This window comes from Hemibagrus wyckioides, linkage group LG02 (assembly GCF_019097595.1).
Source record: "Hemibagrus wyckioides isolate EC202008001 linkage group LG02, SWU_Hwy_1.0, whole genome shotgun sequence".
In the NCBI taxonomy this organism is placed as follows: Eukaryota; Metazoa; Chordata; class Actinopteri; order Siluriformes; family Bagridae; genus Hemibagrus; species Hemibagrus wyckioides.
This window is the reverse complement of record NC_080711.1, coordinates 18,228,298-18,243,735: the sequence shown is the minus strand read 5'-3', so window position 1 is coordinate 18,243,735 and position 15,438 is coordinate 18,228,298. Positions and strand designations below refer to the sequence as shown.

At 40.3% G+C, this 15,438-nt stretch overlaps 3 protein-coding genes across 4 annotated transcripts; 1 reads left to right on the top strand and 2 right to left on the bottom strand.

Annotated features, from left to right (window-relative positions):
• Window positions 1–938: 938 nt before the first annotated feature.
• Window positions 939–6,024, bottom strand: ndufab1b (NADH:ubiquinone oxidoreductase subunit AB1b). The gene is made up of 5 exons (XM_058416948.1): window positions 5,849–6,024; window positions 4,636–4,758; window positions 3,157–3,244; window positions 2,678–2,788; window positions 939–1,071 (listed from the first exon to the last, which is right to left on the bottom strand). Exons 1-4 carry the CDS (start codon window positions 5,984–5,986, stop codon window positions 2,700–2,702), a joined length of 438 nt encoding a protein of 145 aa, XP_058272931.1. The 5' UTR covers window positions 5,987–6,024; the 3' UTR covers window positions 939–1,071; window positions 2,678–2,699.
• Window positions 6,025–6,277: 253 nt separating this feature from the next.
• On the top strand, window positions 6,278–10,426 carry rpusd1 (RNA pseudouridine synthase domain containing 1). Of its 2 annotated transcripts, none has more exons than XM_058416922.1 (6): window positions 6,278–6,478; window positions 6,954–7,149; window positions 8,125–8,248; window positions 8,698–8,800; window positions 9,170–9,271; window positions 9,441–10,426. In XM_058416922.1, exons 2-6 carry the CDS (start codon window positions 6,968–6,970, stop codon window positions 9,839–9,841), a joined length of 912 nt encoding a protein of 303 aa, XP_058272905.1. In that variant the 5' UTR covers window positions 6,278–6,478; window positions 6,954–6,967; the 3' UTR covers window positions 9,842–10,426. The 2 variants fall into 2 exon arrangements, with proteins under 2 accessions (XP_058272905.1, XP_058272894.1); XM_058416911.1 differs by having other exon boundaries at window positions 6,278–6,483.
• Window positions 10,427–10,953: 527 nt separating this feature from the next.
• dctn5 (dynactin 5) lies at window positions 10,954–15,322 on the bottom strand. Its single transcript, XM_058416935.1, has 6 exons — window positions 15,165–15,322; window positions 13,877–13,945; window positions 13,663–13,781; window positions 12,513–12,624; window positions 11,644–11,746; window positions 10,954–11,163 (listed from the first exon to the last, which is right to left on the bottom strand). Exons 1-6 carry the CDS (start codon window positions 15,210–15,212, stop codon window positions 11,066–11,068), a joined length of 549 nt encoding a protein of 182 aa, XP_058272918.1. The 5' UTR covers window positions 15,213–15,322; the 3' UTR covers window positions 10,954–11,065.
• Window positions 15,323–15,438: the final 116 nt, after the last annotated feature.

The window sequence follows — 15,438 nt, the reverse complement described above, 5'->3', positions numbered from 1 at the left end:
CTTCAACAAAGACAAGTATTCAAACAAACTCGGCGTCGTTCCGGAGGGGCGGGGTTAACCCAGACACACCCACCTCATGTATATTCATTACCCCTGACAGTCCGGGCTATCTGTTTCTCTCGCGTCTTCCTGTGTCTTCTGTCACCTTGACTTTCTGACTCCTGGCGTTGTGTCTCTTCCTGTCTCTCGTACCCTTTCTCTTACTCTCCGTATGCCTCTCGTTTCTTTCTTTCTTCCTTTCTCTCTCTTTCTATTTCCTAATTTTCAAATAAAACGTCCTCTGCAGAAATCTCTCAGCATCAGAGCCTGGAAACCACACACACACTTTGCTTTTCCACAGAGCTCATTTAAATTCAGTGCACACCTCGAACTCAGAAAGAGACAGGGCCGTGCCAAACACACACACACACACACACACACACACACACACACACACACACACCCCGAGGCGAGGAAATCAAGGTGCCCTCTGCTGGCACTGTTCACTGCTGCATGTTACAAAACGCTTAGTCTCAGTCAGTCTCTCTCTCTCTCTCTCTCTCTCCTGAGTGACTTGCACATTAATCTTTAAAATTGTGTCTGTTCTTCAGTATCCATGAATGGATTCTGAGTTGATCCCTTTTCACACATTTTAATTGAAAGAAAAAATATTATTTTATTAACAGAAAAGGATAAAAAATAAGAAGTTATATCTTTACAAAATCTATATTTTTTTTAATATATTTCCCTTATAAAATCTTTAAAAAAAATCTACTACTATTTAATAAAAAAAAAAATTAGGAAGATATTACAAAAGCGCAGTGAAATACTTGATTACAATGTTGATATTATATTGTCATACTGTATAGCCCCTGTGTTTACATGTATAAACAAACATCTAGCATGTATCTCCCATTTTCAACTGGAAAGTGATCACAGATCTCTGACACAGAGAAAGCTGATATTTCAGATTTTTGTTTATTGTTCAAATGTGCATGACAGTTTTTATTTTTATTAAACATTACACAAAACAAGTGACAGAGACGGAAAGATGTTCAGGACAGAAATGGTGTAGCTTCAAAATCTTGATGCCTGTAAAGAGAGTGAGACAGAAATGTGTAACCAACTGCTGAAGTAACTACAACAAGAAGACAAAAAAAATAAATCATTTTTCATTTGCCCAAATTAGACAGCTTCTTGTAGACTGCTGCACAGATATACATTTATCCAGTGGATTTATTTGTAAATTGTACATAGAAGCAATTAAACAAGAAACTGATATTCAATTTTAAATATACACCGATCAGGAATAACATTATAAACAAACAGTGACAGGTGAAGTGAATAACACTGATGATCTCCTCATCATGGCACCTGTTAGTGGGTGGGAAATATTAGAGGCAGCAAGTGAACATTTTGTCCTCAAAGTTGATGTGTTAGAAGCAGGAAAAGTGGGCAAGCGTAAGGATTTGAGCGAGTTTGACAAGGGCCAAATTGTGATGGCGAGACGACTGGATCAGAGCATCTCCAAAACTGCAGCTCTTGTGGGGTGTTCCCAGTCTGCAGTGGTCAGTATCTATCAAAAGTGGTCCAAGCAATGCTCATTGATGCATGTGGGGAGTGAAGGCTGGGCCATGTGATCCGATCCAACAGACGAGCTACTGTTGCTCAAATTGCTGAAGAAGTTAATACTGGTTCTGATAGAAAGGTGTCAGAATACACAGTGCAGGACAGTTCAGAGTTAACCTGACATATTAGGAAGGTGTTCATAATGTTATGCCTGGTCGGTGTATAGCATTATGCATTTTAATTCCTGACTCCAATTTATTTATTCTTCTGTAAAACCCATATTTAAAGAATTAACTAAACAAGGACAGCTTGTAATGACTCACTTTTCTTTCCACTTTTGTGCTACACTTTATTTGAGCCAGCACTAAGTGTCCAATAAATGACTGATCTGGTATGTCTCAATGTGCTGTATTCTCCCTAGTGTGCCACTTTCTGGCTTCTTATGACACTTGAATGCCTTCCTGGTTTGTCAACATGGCATCAGAAGGGAACATTGCTGCATTCTTGATCAGTGACATTCTGCTTTAAATTTAAGAAAGAAAAATCCTACAAGAAGAAGAAGAAGAAGAAGCTGTGTGATTTCCTTGGTGTCCATGATCAACTGTTTTTTTTTTCCTGTCAAACCATTTTCTTTACACCTCACCTAGGTCACCTTTACTATAATTCAGCTCCAGATTTTGGCCTTTTTTAGGGGCTGTTAAATAATGTGTAGATTTATCACACACACGTTCACTTCTTCCTCTTGCTGTTTATTTGTCATTTCAGCTGTACAAGGCTTGCCTTTTATGGAGTTTTGTGGGCGTTACCAAATGCAAATCAGATGTGTCTTACACACATCTGGTAATTTACATAGTAATTTTATTTGGCTTTCATTAACAAACACAGGCGAGTACGAAGAGTGTTAATAATGTTTCTCACAGAATATATTATGCTACATTTCAGCCATCTTTTCTTTTCTGTTAAACTGAAACTCCTGGCTGAGGAACATCTTCTGCTTCCTGGATGAGGAATATCTTCTGAGGAATATCTTCTAAGGAATATCGACTGCTTTCAGTCGTTAGGAGTTTGCTCATCGAGGCTGTGTGTTAGAGAAGTGTTAATGGAAACACAGTAAAAGAGGAAAACTTACATGGAAAAGCGAGACTTGGTTATTACTTGACGTCTTTTTTACTGGCGATGTACTGTACAACTTCTGCAGGAGTCATCAGTTTCTCTGCCTCTGCATCTGGAATCTCAAATCCTGTAAGAAACGCAGTTCCAATAGAAGACATTTAGGACTTAATTGTTAAGAGCATTCTTTAGTCTTATTAATTTCAAGAAGAAATGAGGGAATGATTGTTGATGTCCACAACATTAACTATTACTAAAAAGGGACAAAAGCAGTTCTTCAATTAATAAAAAAATTGTTGGCAATTAATTAACATACAAGATGAAGAAACTATACTGTAAGAAAATTGGTGGTGGTAATTGGTATTTTCCCCCAAACACCACACCAAATTATCATTTGTTTTGGTGTGACATGACATTTATTCTCACATATCATTTGGCATATTAGTATCTTCCTCTATAAAAACAGGAAGCTGTAAGCAGATATTCTGCTGCACTGACCAAACTCGTCTTCCATCGCCATGATAATTTCCACCTGGTCCAAACTGTCCAGTCCCAAGTCCTTCATAAAGTGAGATGATGTCTGAAGCTGTGATGTGGAGGGGAAAAAAATAGAGACATAATTAGCATGGATCATTTACTAGGATCTAGTGAAGAACAGGAAGAACTGTGCGGAAAATTCGTTACTTCGGTTCCAGAGGTCGTGTTGAGGTTCACGTTGAGCTGAGAACAGACCTGATCTCAGCCAACTTCTCTAGCCACCTAATTTTGGAGGGTCAGATGACCCTCAATATTCATCCTACTCAACAACTTAATGTTTTGAATCCTCTCCTGCTCTCATGCTGAGGCTTTGAGCATTTTTTAAAACAAACCTTTAATATCATGTAGCCTAGAGATGTAGAGTTTTATCGGGTCACTACAAGGAATTCCTCAGGGCTCGCTACTCGGTCCAGACTCGGCGATCAGATTACAGATTCATGGGACGAACTGATGCTGCATTGGCCGCCGCAAAATGAGGATCTACACCATACTAATAAATTATTGTGGTCTTAAAAGCAACCAGAGATCATTCATGTTCAATGAGAGGTGACGACTTCCAGCGACATAAGTGACTAGATGTGGGTGTGTCCAGCGATTTGAAAAAATATTTAACCTTATGCAAATATGATGCGACTCGGTGCATTGACTACCAATGACAGTGAGGACAGTAGAGGGCACGTGATCCTTGCTAAAGAGTACATGCTGCTTCTTCTTCATCTCGTATGCTGATAAACACTGCTGCATTTTACACACAAACCAAATCTCCCTCCAGAACGTTTCATTTTAGCAACAAGAAAACAGATCTGGAATGCTGGTGGTGCCACCCACTGCTAAAATGTTATTACTATGACAACCACTAGAAGGAAAACTTACTGACGGCTTCATAGTACAGCAACTGGTGATTTACACAGGAAAAAAAATTGCATGTTTAAAGGTAGCATCATCCAGTGCACCAAACAGCATCAGTACAACAATAAATAAACAGGAAAACACATCCACAGGAAGTACACAGTAAACTGAATATAAACTGGATCACCAAGCCACAGAAAGTAGCAGGATTACTGGTTTGGTTATCTGTCTGCTTGTCTATGTATTTGTCTTTCAAATCACCTTTTATCCTCTAAAGAAACATTTCTATCCTAAAGGGTGTGGTCTCTCGCAGGTTGGCCACACCCACTTCCACAGTGTATTGTAGAAGGGCTCACTGAAATGGTTTGTTAAGGAAATTAAAGTAAATCATATTCCATGGCCTTCACAGGCAAAGGATCTCAATTCAAATCGGAGATGTTGGAGTGATGTGTCGGCTTGGCTTTCTGCTTATCTGTCTAGCAAAATCTATCAATCTATCTTCATGTTTGTCTATTTGATACATGTGTATTGCATCCATATCCCTTATCCCTTCGTGTTTCTTCTAACAAGTGTGAAGATATGAGCTCGTACCGTCTCTGGTTTGATCTTGTCGTACAGTTTAAGGACGTTCATGACACGCTCTTCGATGCTGTGCAGGGTTAGTGGCTGCGAATCGCAATACTGCCGACACAGCTGCAGAGCAGGAGTGGGGACCTACAGACATAAAGCAGAAAACAAATATGCTCATCATCAATCATGAGTGAGCACAAAATCCTTTCCTTGTACTGGATGTAGTCGATGTACTGAAGACCCAAGGAATAATGAGAAGCATCTAACTTCCCTTGGTTGTTACATGGCCCTCAGAACACACTAACAATGTTTAGACTGAAAGATTTGTGACGTGTCGCAAAGGTGATTCTGGTGCTGAATTTTCAGGTGGTGCTATATTTTCCATATTTCTGAGAGAAGTAACCAGCTCTGTGTGTGTGTGTGTGTGTGTCTCAAACCTAAAAGATGATTGTCAGCGCCTAAAAACAAAAAGGAAAGATCATCTTTCTTCATTGACAGATTAATCATGGGTAGATATAGTGGAGGCAGCGGACCTTAGACTCAAAGAATGCAATGCAGCTACAGCGTGTAGTGAAGCTGAAGCTAGCTGGCGACGTACAACAAGGCGAACGTGGCGGTGATGTGCTTAAGGTGTTGGACTAGTGCTCAGAAGGTTGTGAGTTCAAATCCCAGGTCCACCAAGCTGCCACTGCTAGGCCCCTGAGCAAGGCCCTTAACCATTAATTGCTCAGTTGTATAAAACGAGATAAATTGTACGTCGCTTTGGATAAGAGCGTCTGCCAAATGCCACTGAGGTGTCAGTCTGAAAGCTTTGTTAAGCTGATCACTGTGACCAGAGGATGAGGTGAGACCAAAGAAATTGTCCATAGTGTGTGAGACCCTGAGATGGGTTGGCACCCTGTCCAGAGTGTGCCCCAAGGACTCCAGGATGAACGGATCTGAAAATGGATGGATGGATGATCATGTATACACCAGATTCAACTAATTAGATAATGAGCAGGTAAAGAGAGTAGCGTGTGTTAAATCAAGCAAATCATTTTTTTTCTGAACAGTAAGAAGTCACCGTGTGCACCTTTGTTTCATATACACACAAACACACCTATAACAGCATGACTATGAGCTGAGCATTGATGTCCTACACACTGTACAGTCCAGCAAAGACACTACAGGGTCACTGCAATCATCCAGCACAAGGCCGTTACGGCGGAAATGATGCATGTTTTTCAAACCTCACCCGTAAAAGCTCGGTCCATTTCGCTGGCTGTTTAAACGGAACCAGAGTCAGTGATCTTTGGCTGGCGGATTTTATAACTCCGCTGTGCTGTAATAACCTTACAGAGCGGACGCAGTGCACGAGTACCCGGGACGCCATGTCTGTTGAAACTCTTTTACCCAAAATGCATAGCAGCAAAATATAACCGAAGAGTCGGGAAGGGCGTGCGCATGCGCTAAGAGCCTCCTCCAGCTCACATTCTTTATACAGTGTTTTCTTTAATACAGGTTTTCCTTGTGTTTAATTACATTATTATTATTATATGTTAATTTAAGCAAACAAATGACGCAACAGATTTTCTTGAATATGTTAATGTTTATGTTTAAAGCGAAAACATACAAAAGTAAAAACTCTTACTTTGAAAATGACCGGAAGTAGCATGCTCCCCCCCTCTCTCTCTCTACAGTACTAATAACAACTCAAGGCTCTCACACAGATGTTGAAGTGCTCATTCTATTAATTTTATCTTTTATTCATTTTTATCTTTAATTTCATTAGGTTCACACATTTTGTGTCCACTATTATTTTCCACTTTTTATTTTCCAGAATATTCCGCTGGGATAAGAGCAATAAGCGCACGTGAACCTAAATGTGAGGTCAGTGCTCGTGCAGCTGTATCCAAATAACAGTTTAATTTTATGAATGAAGCTGTTATTTGGATACAGCTGAGATATAAGTATAAGATTTTATTACAATATATTTTTGGAAAAGTTAACCTATTCGTGGGTAGAGAGCGAGTTTGGGAAAGTTTTATTACAAAACATCAAGCTACATTTGTAGTGACATTTCATTTGAATCTAAAATGGCGGCATAAGTGAGAAGAGACTTCATGATAGTGTGACAGTACAAAGAATTTAATTAAACACCACGTCAAAAATGCATTTTATGTCATTATTAAGGATGTTATCTGTATTCCATATCTACAAGGATGTAAATTATTTCCAGTCCACACGTCATTGCCACTCTGCTTGTATTGACAGTCTGTTATTTGTGTGAAGTGACCCACCCAAGCTGTAAGATGAACCTAACAAAATAAACCTTTCTGCTGTTTTATTATCTTTAATAGAAGAATCAGGAAGCATGGAGCCGGCGAGTGTGGAGAACCTGTGCGTGTTGTACCACAGTGCTGATTACCTGGTGCTCAATAAACACTGGGACATTCGCATTGACAGCAAACTGTGGAGTGAAACCCACACAGTGCAGAAACAACTGAAGCACCGATTCCCTCAGCTTGCTGACCCTCAGACACACTACGGCTTCAGGTAAACACACACCTACACTATATTGCCAAATTTTTTGGGACATCCCTCTAAATCATTGAATTCAGGTGTTGTTTTCCAGCGGTTGGGCTTGGAGTTCCAGTGAAATGAACTTTTAATGTTTCAGCATACCAAGACATTTTGGGACAATTTCATGCTCCCAACAGTGTGGGAACAGTTTGGGGATGACCTCTTCCTGTTCCACATCAGTGCACAAAGCAAGGTCCATAAAGACATGGATGAGAGAGTTTGGTGTGGAGGAACTTGCCTGCAGAGTCCTGACCTCAACCCATTAGAACACCTTTGGGATGAATTAGAGCGGAGACTGCGAGCCAGGCCAAAACTGGGACGTCTGTCTTCACATGCACATGAATGTAATATGGAGTTGTCCCGCCCTTTGCAGCTATAACAGCTTCAACTCTTCTGGGAAGGCTTTCCACAAGGTTTAGGAGCGTGTTTATGGGAATGTTTGGCTCACCGTCTTCGCTCTAATTCATTCCATAAGTGTTCTGTCGAGGGTTGAGGTCAGGACTCTGTGCAGGCAAGTTCCTCCACACCAGACTCACTCATCCGTGTCTTTATGGACCTTGCTTTGTGCACTGGTGTACGGTCATGTTGGAACAGGAAGGGGTCATCCCCAAACTGTTCCCACAAAGTTGAGCATGAAATTGTCCAAAATGTCTTGGTACGCTGAAGCATTAAGAGTTCCTTTTACTGGAACTAAGGGGCCGAGTCCAACCCCTGAAAAACAACACCTGAATTCAATGATTTGAAGGGGTGTCCCAAAACGTTTGGCAATATAGTGTATTTCATAATATAATTAGTATACACATAGTAACCACCAACCTGCACAAAAACATAGACTCATGCAATGAGTATGATGGTATAGTGTCCTGTGCAGTGTTGGGTATGTGTGTGTCTTCAAGTAGCCGAGTTGAGTTCTCTCTATGTCTGTGTGTGTTTGTGTTCTGGGTGAAGGTTCTGCCATCAGCTGGACTTTTCCACCAGCGGTGCGCTGTGTGTGGCGCTGAATAAAGCTGCAGCTGGACGAGCGTATCGCTGTTTCAAAGACAGAACAGTGACCAAGGCTTACCTCGCTCTGGTACACACACACACACGCATCTCTCACCTGCAACACAACAGCCTTAATTCATTAAATTCTTTGACTTTTCATCGTCATTTTTTGCATTATTTTATCTATTTTTTTGAGGATATCAGAATTTAAAGTACATTTATTTGCCGCCACTTAAGTCAAAGTATCTTTAAAGCAGCTTCAATGAAACCTGTTTGTTCCTCTTACTGTTCTTTTGGCAATTTTCTGAGTGTCACCTTTGTGTTGGCTCACGGCCGCAGGTCCTGCATAAAATACAGTGCGTTTAAATGTAAATTAGATGTATATTAGGGTAACTTATGCTGTAAACATATCACACATAAATGAAGGACATGTCAGCTAGGGCTTTTTATATCATTTGTATTCGGTTTTGATTTGGTTTCGAAAAGCGTTTTCCTAAATCGACACGTGGTCAAACATCTTCATTAACATGTGTGCAGGTTCGAGGCACTGTGGCTGAGAGCAGAACGATGCTGGACGCCGCCATCGGGAAAAACACCACAGAAGGAAAAACACACATGATGTGTGTGGCAGGAACAGATGGTCAGAATCACGTGGACCTCACATACATGTTCAAACACCGTGATGATGCATTCTCAAACTCAAATCTGATTGGTCGCTACGTGCTGATTCATTTTCTATAACAGCAGCGCTGACATTCCTGCTGGCTTTAAGATAAATAGACACAGCTTTACCCTAAAATGCTCGCCCTAATAAATAATACGTAGTAACAGTTTAATCAAAGGTACTCTTAATACAGTGTTTTGGTATCTGCACACTCCATCATATCCTGTCTAAACAGGAAGGTCATTTATTATAGGGAAAAAAAGAATAAAAAAGGAGGTTGTTGGATGAAAATAGCTGCATTTCAGTGTATTCAAAAAGTTTTCCCTTCTTTTATTCTGGTGATAGGATGCGAGAATCCCAAACCCAGCCAAACATTATTAACTGTATTGGAATATGGATCATATGATGGAGAGCCGGTTACTAAAGTTCTTCTGCAGCCTCTTACAGGTAAATATTCGACTTTCTTTTACACATCTCATAGAAAGAACATATCCCTCAGTGCTACACAGAAATCAGTAATCATTACAAACCAACGAAGTGAAAGGAAAAGTTTATAGTGTGCTGGAGTTGGTCAGGAAGTTTCGCACAGACGTCCTTACTCTCTCGTCTGTTTCAGGACGCACCCATCAGCTCCGAGTCCACTGCAGCTCCGTCGGTCACGCCATCGTAGGCGACGTCACGTACAGCCTCGGCACAGACAGCGCTCCGTATCGCATGATGCTTCACGCCTACTTCCTCAGAATCCCTCTGGAGCAGGAGGTCATCGAGGTCACGTCTTCCGATCCCTTCGTCTCTGAACTGGACCCCAAATGGACGCCAGAAACACACGTTCAGAACCTCCAGAGCTTAATGACTGAAATTGTAACGAGAACCAAAGCTGAGGAGCAACAAAGGGAGGAGGAGAAGCTAGCGAATGAAGAAGAGAAGAAGAATAGGAGGAGGAAGAGTGTGGAAGAGAGCGAGGAGGAACGAGCGCAGTGTCAGCAGTGGCTCTCTGAATGGACGCTCAGCGACTAATCTTTTTATCTATTTATTTATTTATGATTTTTAAAAATGAATTGCCAAGACGTTCATTGTGGTTCCTCGTGTTATCATGTTACTGTATGTTTAAGAATCATCAGAGTCTCTGTATTATTGAGCTGTAATGGATCATTAGTCAGAGCAACATTTCATGTTCACGTGCTCAGGTCATCCAGGCTGAGGACACGGTTATACGGATCAAAACAAAATAAAGACGCAGGTCAGGTTCCAGTCAAATCTTTTATGTGTGAAGCTGAAACATTCATTTTGCAAACACAATGCTCTACATGATGAAATACTTTTTTGTTTCCTTTAGTCTCTATTAATCCACTCCACTAGCTGTATTCGACTAAAGCTTGAAACTCGTAATTTCCGACCTCCTATGAGGGGAAAAACCATAATAAACTTGGAATTCCTCCTTTTCTCCACTCTGAATTCAGGGAAGGACGTCAATTCAACATTTTACACACACATTTTAACTGAACTGTTTGAAGAGGAAATATACACCAGTATCAGTTATCTGGATAGATTTGTGCCAACAACAGACAAACCTCTCTTGATATTTGAGCTCGAGTGACAGAGGGCAGAAACGACACCGTTCCAAGCTCAGACTTTGAATACAGTGTTAGTGTAAATTAAATTTTTACCATAGTCTCTTAGGTTACTGGACAACCAAAACAGGACCTGGGTATCACTAGAGCTTTTACTGCTTAGCTAATAAATTGATCACTAATTTTCCATCCAGGGTTATCCAGGACTTGAACTGGTCACTCAGAAATAATCCTTCTTTTACAATAGGCTCCATTTCTCTATTTGATGTGGGTTCTATGCAGTGAGGGTGTGTTTGCACAGAGAGACACATTGTGCTGCAGAATCTACACAATAAATACAAGCTTTCATAAAAACCACATCTCAACATCTGCACCTCATGACTTTAGTCTGGTGATCTGATGAACACACACACACCTCAGAGAAATGATCTTCCTGCACAGGGCATGTTCCTTCCACATACACACACACACACACTCTTCTCAGAGAAATGATTTCCCTGCATGTTCCTTCTACACACACACACACACACACCCATATAGAGTGCTTAAATTTAAATATAAAACGCAGACAAATCTACAGATCTGTATCAGAGGACATCGTTGGAATCATCCTTCATGTTTCAGCGGAAGGGAGCAAACAAGGAAATGATGACGGATAGAGAGTCTGTGGTTAGATTTGGCTTAGAGGGAGGAATTTCTGATAATAGCTCTTGGTCACGTCGATCATCAGCTCCTGTGTGCATTCGGGGAGCTCACTGGTAAATAATCCTGAAAAAGAAAGAAGAACCCACAGAAATAAAACTAAATTAGACTCTTAGATCTTCTTCTGCATTTTTGTGTAATGGGTATGTTATTTAACAATGAATAATTTATAATCATTAATATTAGCTAACTTAGATGCGACTAAGATGCGGTAACAGGAAGTAACCTGATCTGCGGATGCGCCATAATATTAAATAAACAAAATTATAATGTGTTGTTTATTATATATTAATTAATATTTTAATTACCTATCGGTAAAATACTGTGGTCTATTACGCTAGATAGGGAACTGTAACTCATCACCCTGTCGTTGACTGATTTGCTATAACAGCATGCTTCCTTTTTTTTTTATTATCCTTATTTCTTTTCACCGTTTCTGCTTTCTCACACTGCAACACAACTGTAGGAACGTTCTTAGCAGGGTGTGGGAGAGAAAAGAAAAAAGGAGGGGAAAGAAGAGCTATGTTGAAATGCAAGGGCATTGACCTGGACATCCAGAGAACACTGTAAATGGAGGAACGACCGTCTCAGGAGGCAGGACCGTGTTATCCAGGATTTTACAGCAGTCCTTCAGTACACACCGCCGACCCTGCACCACACACACACACTTCTCTTTAATAACAATTCAGCTGGATCTGTCATTGTGATGCACTGGATTCAAAATTGTGTAAGTCTCACACACACACCTTCAATCCACTGTACACACTGAATAGGCTGTGATGATGAGCTAAGATATGTTTGATATCTGCAGTTTGCTTTTTAACCCTATGTTCACACCAGGAAGTGACAGGTGGTTATCCATATTCATTTTCTAATGAAGCGGGACAGCAGGAAGGAAGCAGCAGAAATTGCCGAAGCCTGTGCTAAGTGTATGTACTGAGAACAGTTACTTGGCTAATTTGCTTATGAAGCCTGGGACATAACATGTAGAGTTGTGCTTGATTTTGGAAAACTATTCAAATTGGTGCGATTGCAAGCACATCATTCTCCTACCAAGGAAGGCATACGTAATGACTTTCTATGTTAGCTGTAGTCATGTATTAAGGACGTGAATTGGAGAGTTTTGGATTAACGCGTGTTTTGATGATGTCACATGATCTACGGTAATCTTGGAAAAGTGCAAGCATATACAAAAAAAATATGAGAGAGGATGTGGCAGAATAAAATCCTCCATCCATCCATCTGTCTCAGAGTGAATCATTAGTCATCTATCTATCTATCTATCTATCTATCTATCTATCTATCTATCTATCTATCTATCTATCTATCTATCTATCTATCTATCTATCTATCTATCTATCTATCTATCTATCCATCCATGAATAAAACTGTAAAGAGTCAGATAAATGACGTACGATGACGCAGTTTTTCCCGATGTGGACGTAGGAGCCGATCTGAGCCGCATTCACGACACAGTCCTCCTCTATGAACACGTGATCTCCGATGTGCAAGGGGAAGAAAGCCACCCTGTTGAAAACAAGACAAATAAGCTAAGCATTTGTTCCAAAGACAATAATATCTGAAAGTCTGATTCTGTATCAGATTGGATTACGTCTACGACTTTAACGCGACTTGTCTAAAATGTGTATTTCCTAGTACAGTTCTCAGTTCTAAAGCTTTCTGTAGCCAGTAACTGTTTTTAACTGTAAAACAAATTCCACTGACCCCTTCAGTATGGATTTACTTCATGAACATTATTTCACATAACATTTTTTGGAACCATAGAGCTTTCTATTATTTCTGTTTCTGAGTCAACTTTGGTGCCTGGACCCCTAAAATAATAAGAGAGAGTAGAAATTGTGTGGCACTAAGAGAGAAATGAATTGCGAGGCTGCGTTACAGCTACAGAGCTAGAGGAAGAGAAGGGTGGCTTCAGGCCTTGTGCACACAGGCGTTGAGATTTACATCACTGTAATAAACTCCATCACAGACCCCACATAAGAGCATATGGGATTAATGATTAATCCTGAGTATCCATAATCTGATGTTACACACTACATTTTTTATCGCAAAAAGAGGGATTTCTTTTGTCAGACATTTACATTTCTGGTATTTAGAGCGACTTACATTTTTATACAACTGAGCAATTAAGGGTTAAGAGCCTTGATCAGGGGCCCAGCAGTGTCAGCTTGGTGGACCTGGGATTCAAACTCATGACCTTCTGATCATTAGTCCAATGCCTTAACTACTAAACTCCCACAACCCCCATATTTCACACAAACACAGTGAAGATGTTACTTAAAGAAGCATCTAATCATCGACACGGTGAAGGTTTCAGTAAGAACACATTCTCCAGTGTCTTTGTTTTATAACAGATAATCTTCAGGAAGGATTTTGTGGTTTATTGGAAACATGAAAAGATGATTTTTATTTATATATAATTTTAATAGAATACCTTTAAAAGCTAGAAAACATACCAAAAAAACTATACAAGCAGAACCAATTCAAATAAATTACTGATTTGACTTTTTTCCCATCTCGATAGAATAAAAAACAAGTCCTTACCCTTTGCTGAACTTTTTAAATGGCGGCCGGATTACACTCCTGCTCTTGATGACACAGTGCCTGCCAACCCTGACGTTAGCCAGATCTCCTCTGATGATGCAGTCGTTCATCACTATGGTCTGATAAGTGACAGAAAGCCATGGTCACAGTGGCAGACTAACAAACAGGTCATATTATACTTTTAAACCCATGGCGATATCGGTAATTAGCTCACTTTTCCATTTAGAACGATGTTCTGGCTCCCACACAGAACCGACTGCCTGCTCACTTTATTGCCTGATGCCTGAAGGGAAGACGAAATACAGCAATTACTACAGGGGTAAAGTTCAGCACAACAAAGTGTGATGACAAGAAAGCTTTGGTAATCTTGAAGGAAGGAAGGAAGGAAGGAAGGAAGGAAGGAAGGAAGGAAGGAAGGAAGGGAGGAAGGAAGGGAGGGAGGAAGGAAGGGAGGGAGGAAGGAAGGGAGGGAGGAAGGAAGGGAGGAAGGAAGGGAGGGAGGAAGGGAGGGACATAGGTTGGGAAAGAAGGAAGGAAGGAGGGAAGGAAGGGAGGAAGGGAGGGACATAGGTCGGGAAAGAAGGAAGGAAGGAGGGAAGGAAGGGAGGAAGGGAGGGACATAGGTCGGGAAAGAAGGAAGGAAGGAGGGAAGGAAGGGTGAATTTGACTGGAAAACAGAGTTAAAAAAAACAAACAAACAAAGGGAAAAAAACAATAAAATAAGTGCATGAAAGCTCATAACAACAATAATAATAATAATAACGATAATAATAATGATAATAATATTAATAATAGTCTCAAACAGCAGAACAGAATGCTGTCTTTGTCAAAACAACATAAATAAAAAGAAAAAAAAGTTTTAAACCACATCAGATCGCTATAATTATAAAGGCTACCACAGGTGTAATATGTTAAATATTTATTTATTCAGTGTTAAATATTAATCAGCATCATGTACAAGCCAGCATGAAACAGCATACATAACCCAATGGTACTGTAGAGCAAGCCAACGCCCACATGGGCGGGACATATATGCTTTACAGAGCATTTCATTGGACAAGCACACGCTTAGGAATTAGACCAGTTATCAAAAAACTTTTAAATCCTTTTTCTGACAATCTACACAATTAACACAAGAATATCTCCATTTTTTGATATATTTGCATTTTATTGTGTTAAATATAACACCATACTGCTGTTATATTCATGTCTGTCCTCCTTCATGATCACACTTTAACACATTGTTATGAAGGGGTTGTTGTGGTTTTTCATTTAAATGTTTCGGGTCAGTTCTCCCTTTAAGAATATCTTAGATACTTCACCTTCGCAGAAATGTTATTATCTACTTATGAATAAATGAATCATTACCGATCACAGACATCTACCATTACAAAAACGCTTAGTGATCAGTTAGCCTACTAGCCGAGTTAGCATACGGTCCACAATACATCAACGTTTGCACTACAAATAACGCGTAATAAAATCATCAAGCATTCACGTACTGTCTCGATATATTCCGCCTTGTTGTATAAAATTTCACTCAGCTCCATCGCTGCAAAATGGTAAAGCTCACAGCGGTGACTGTTTTGTTCAGTCAGGGCGTTAGCTATTCTTTCACGCCTGTATTAGAACAAATCCCGCCTACATCCAGAGATTGGTGCGTTCCTATTGGCGGATTTCTCCCAAGCCAATCATAGACCAGGAACGTGACGCTACCTTGTCACTTCCGCATGCGCTTCCGCATGCACTCTACATTAAGGCATTATTAACAGAGCT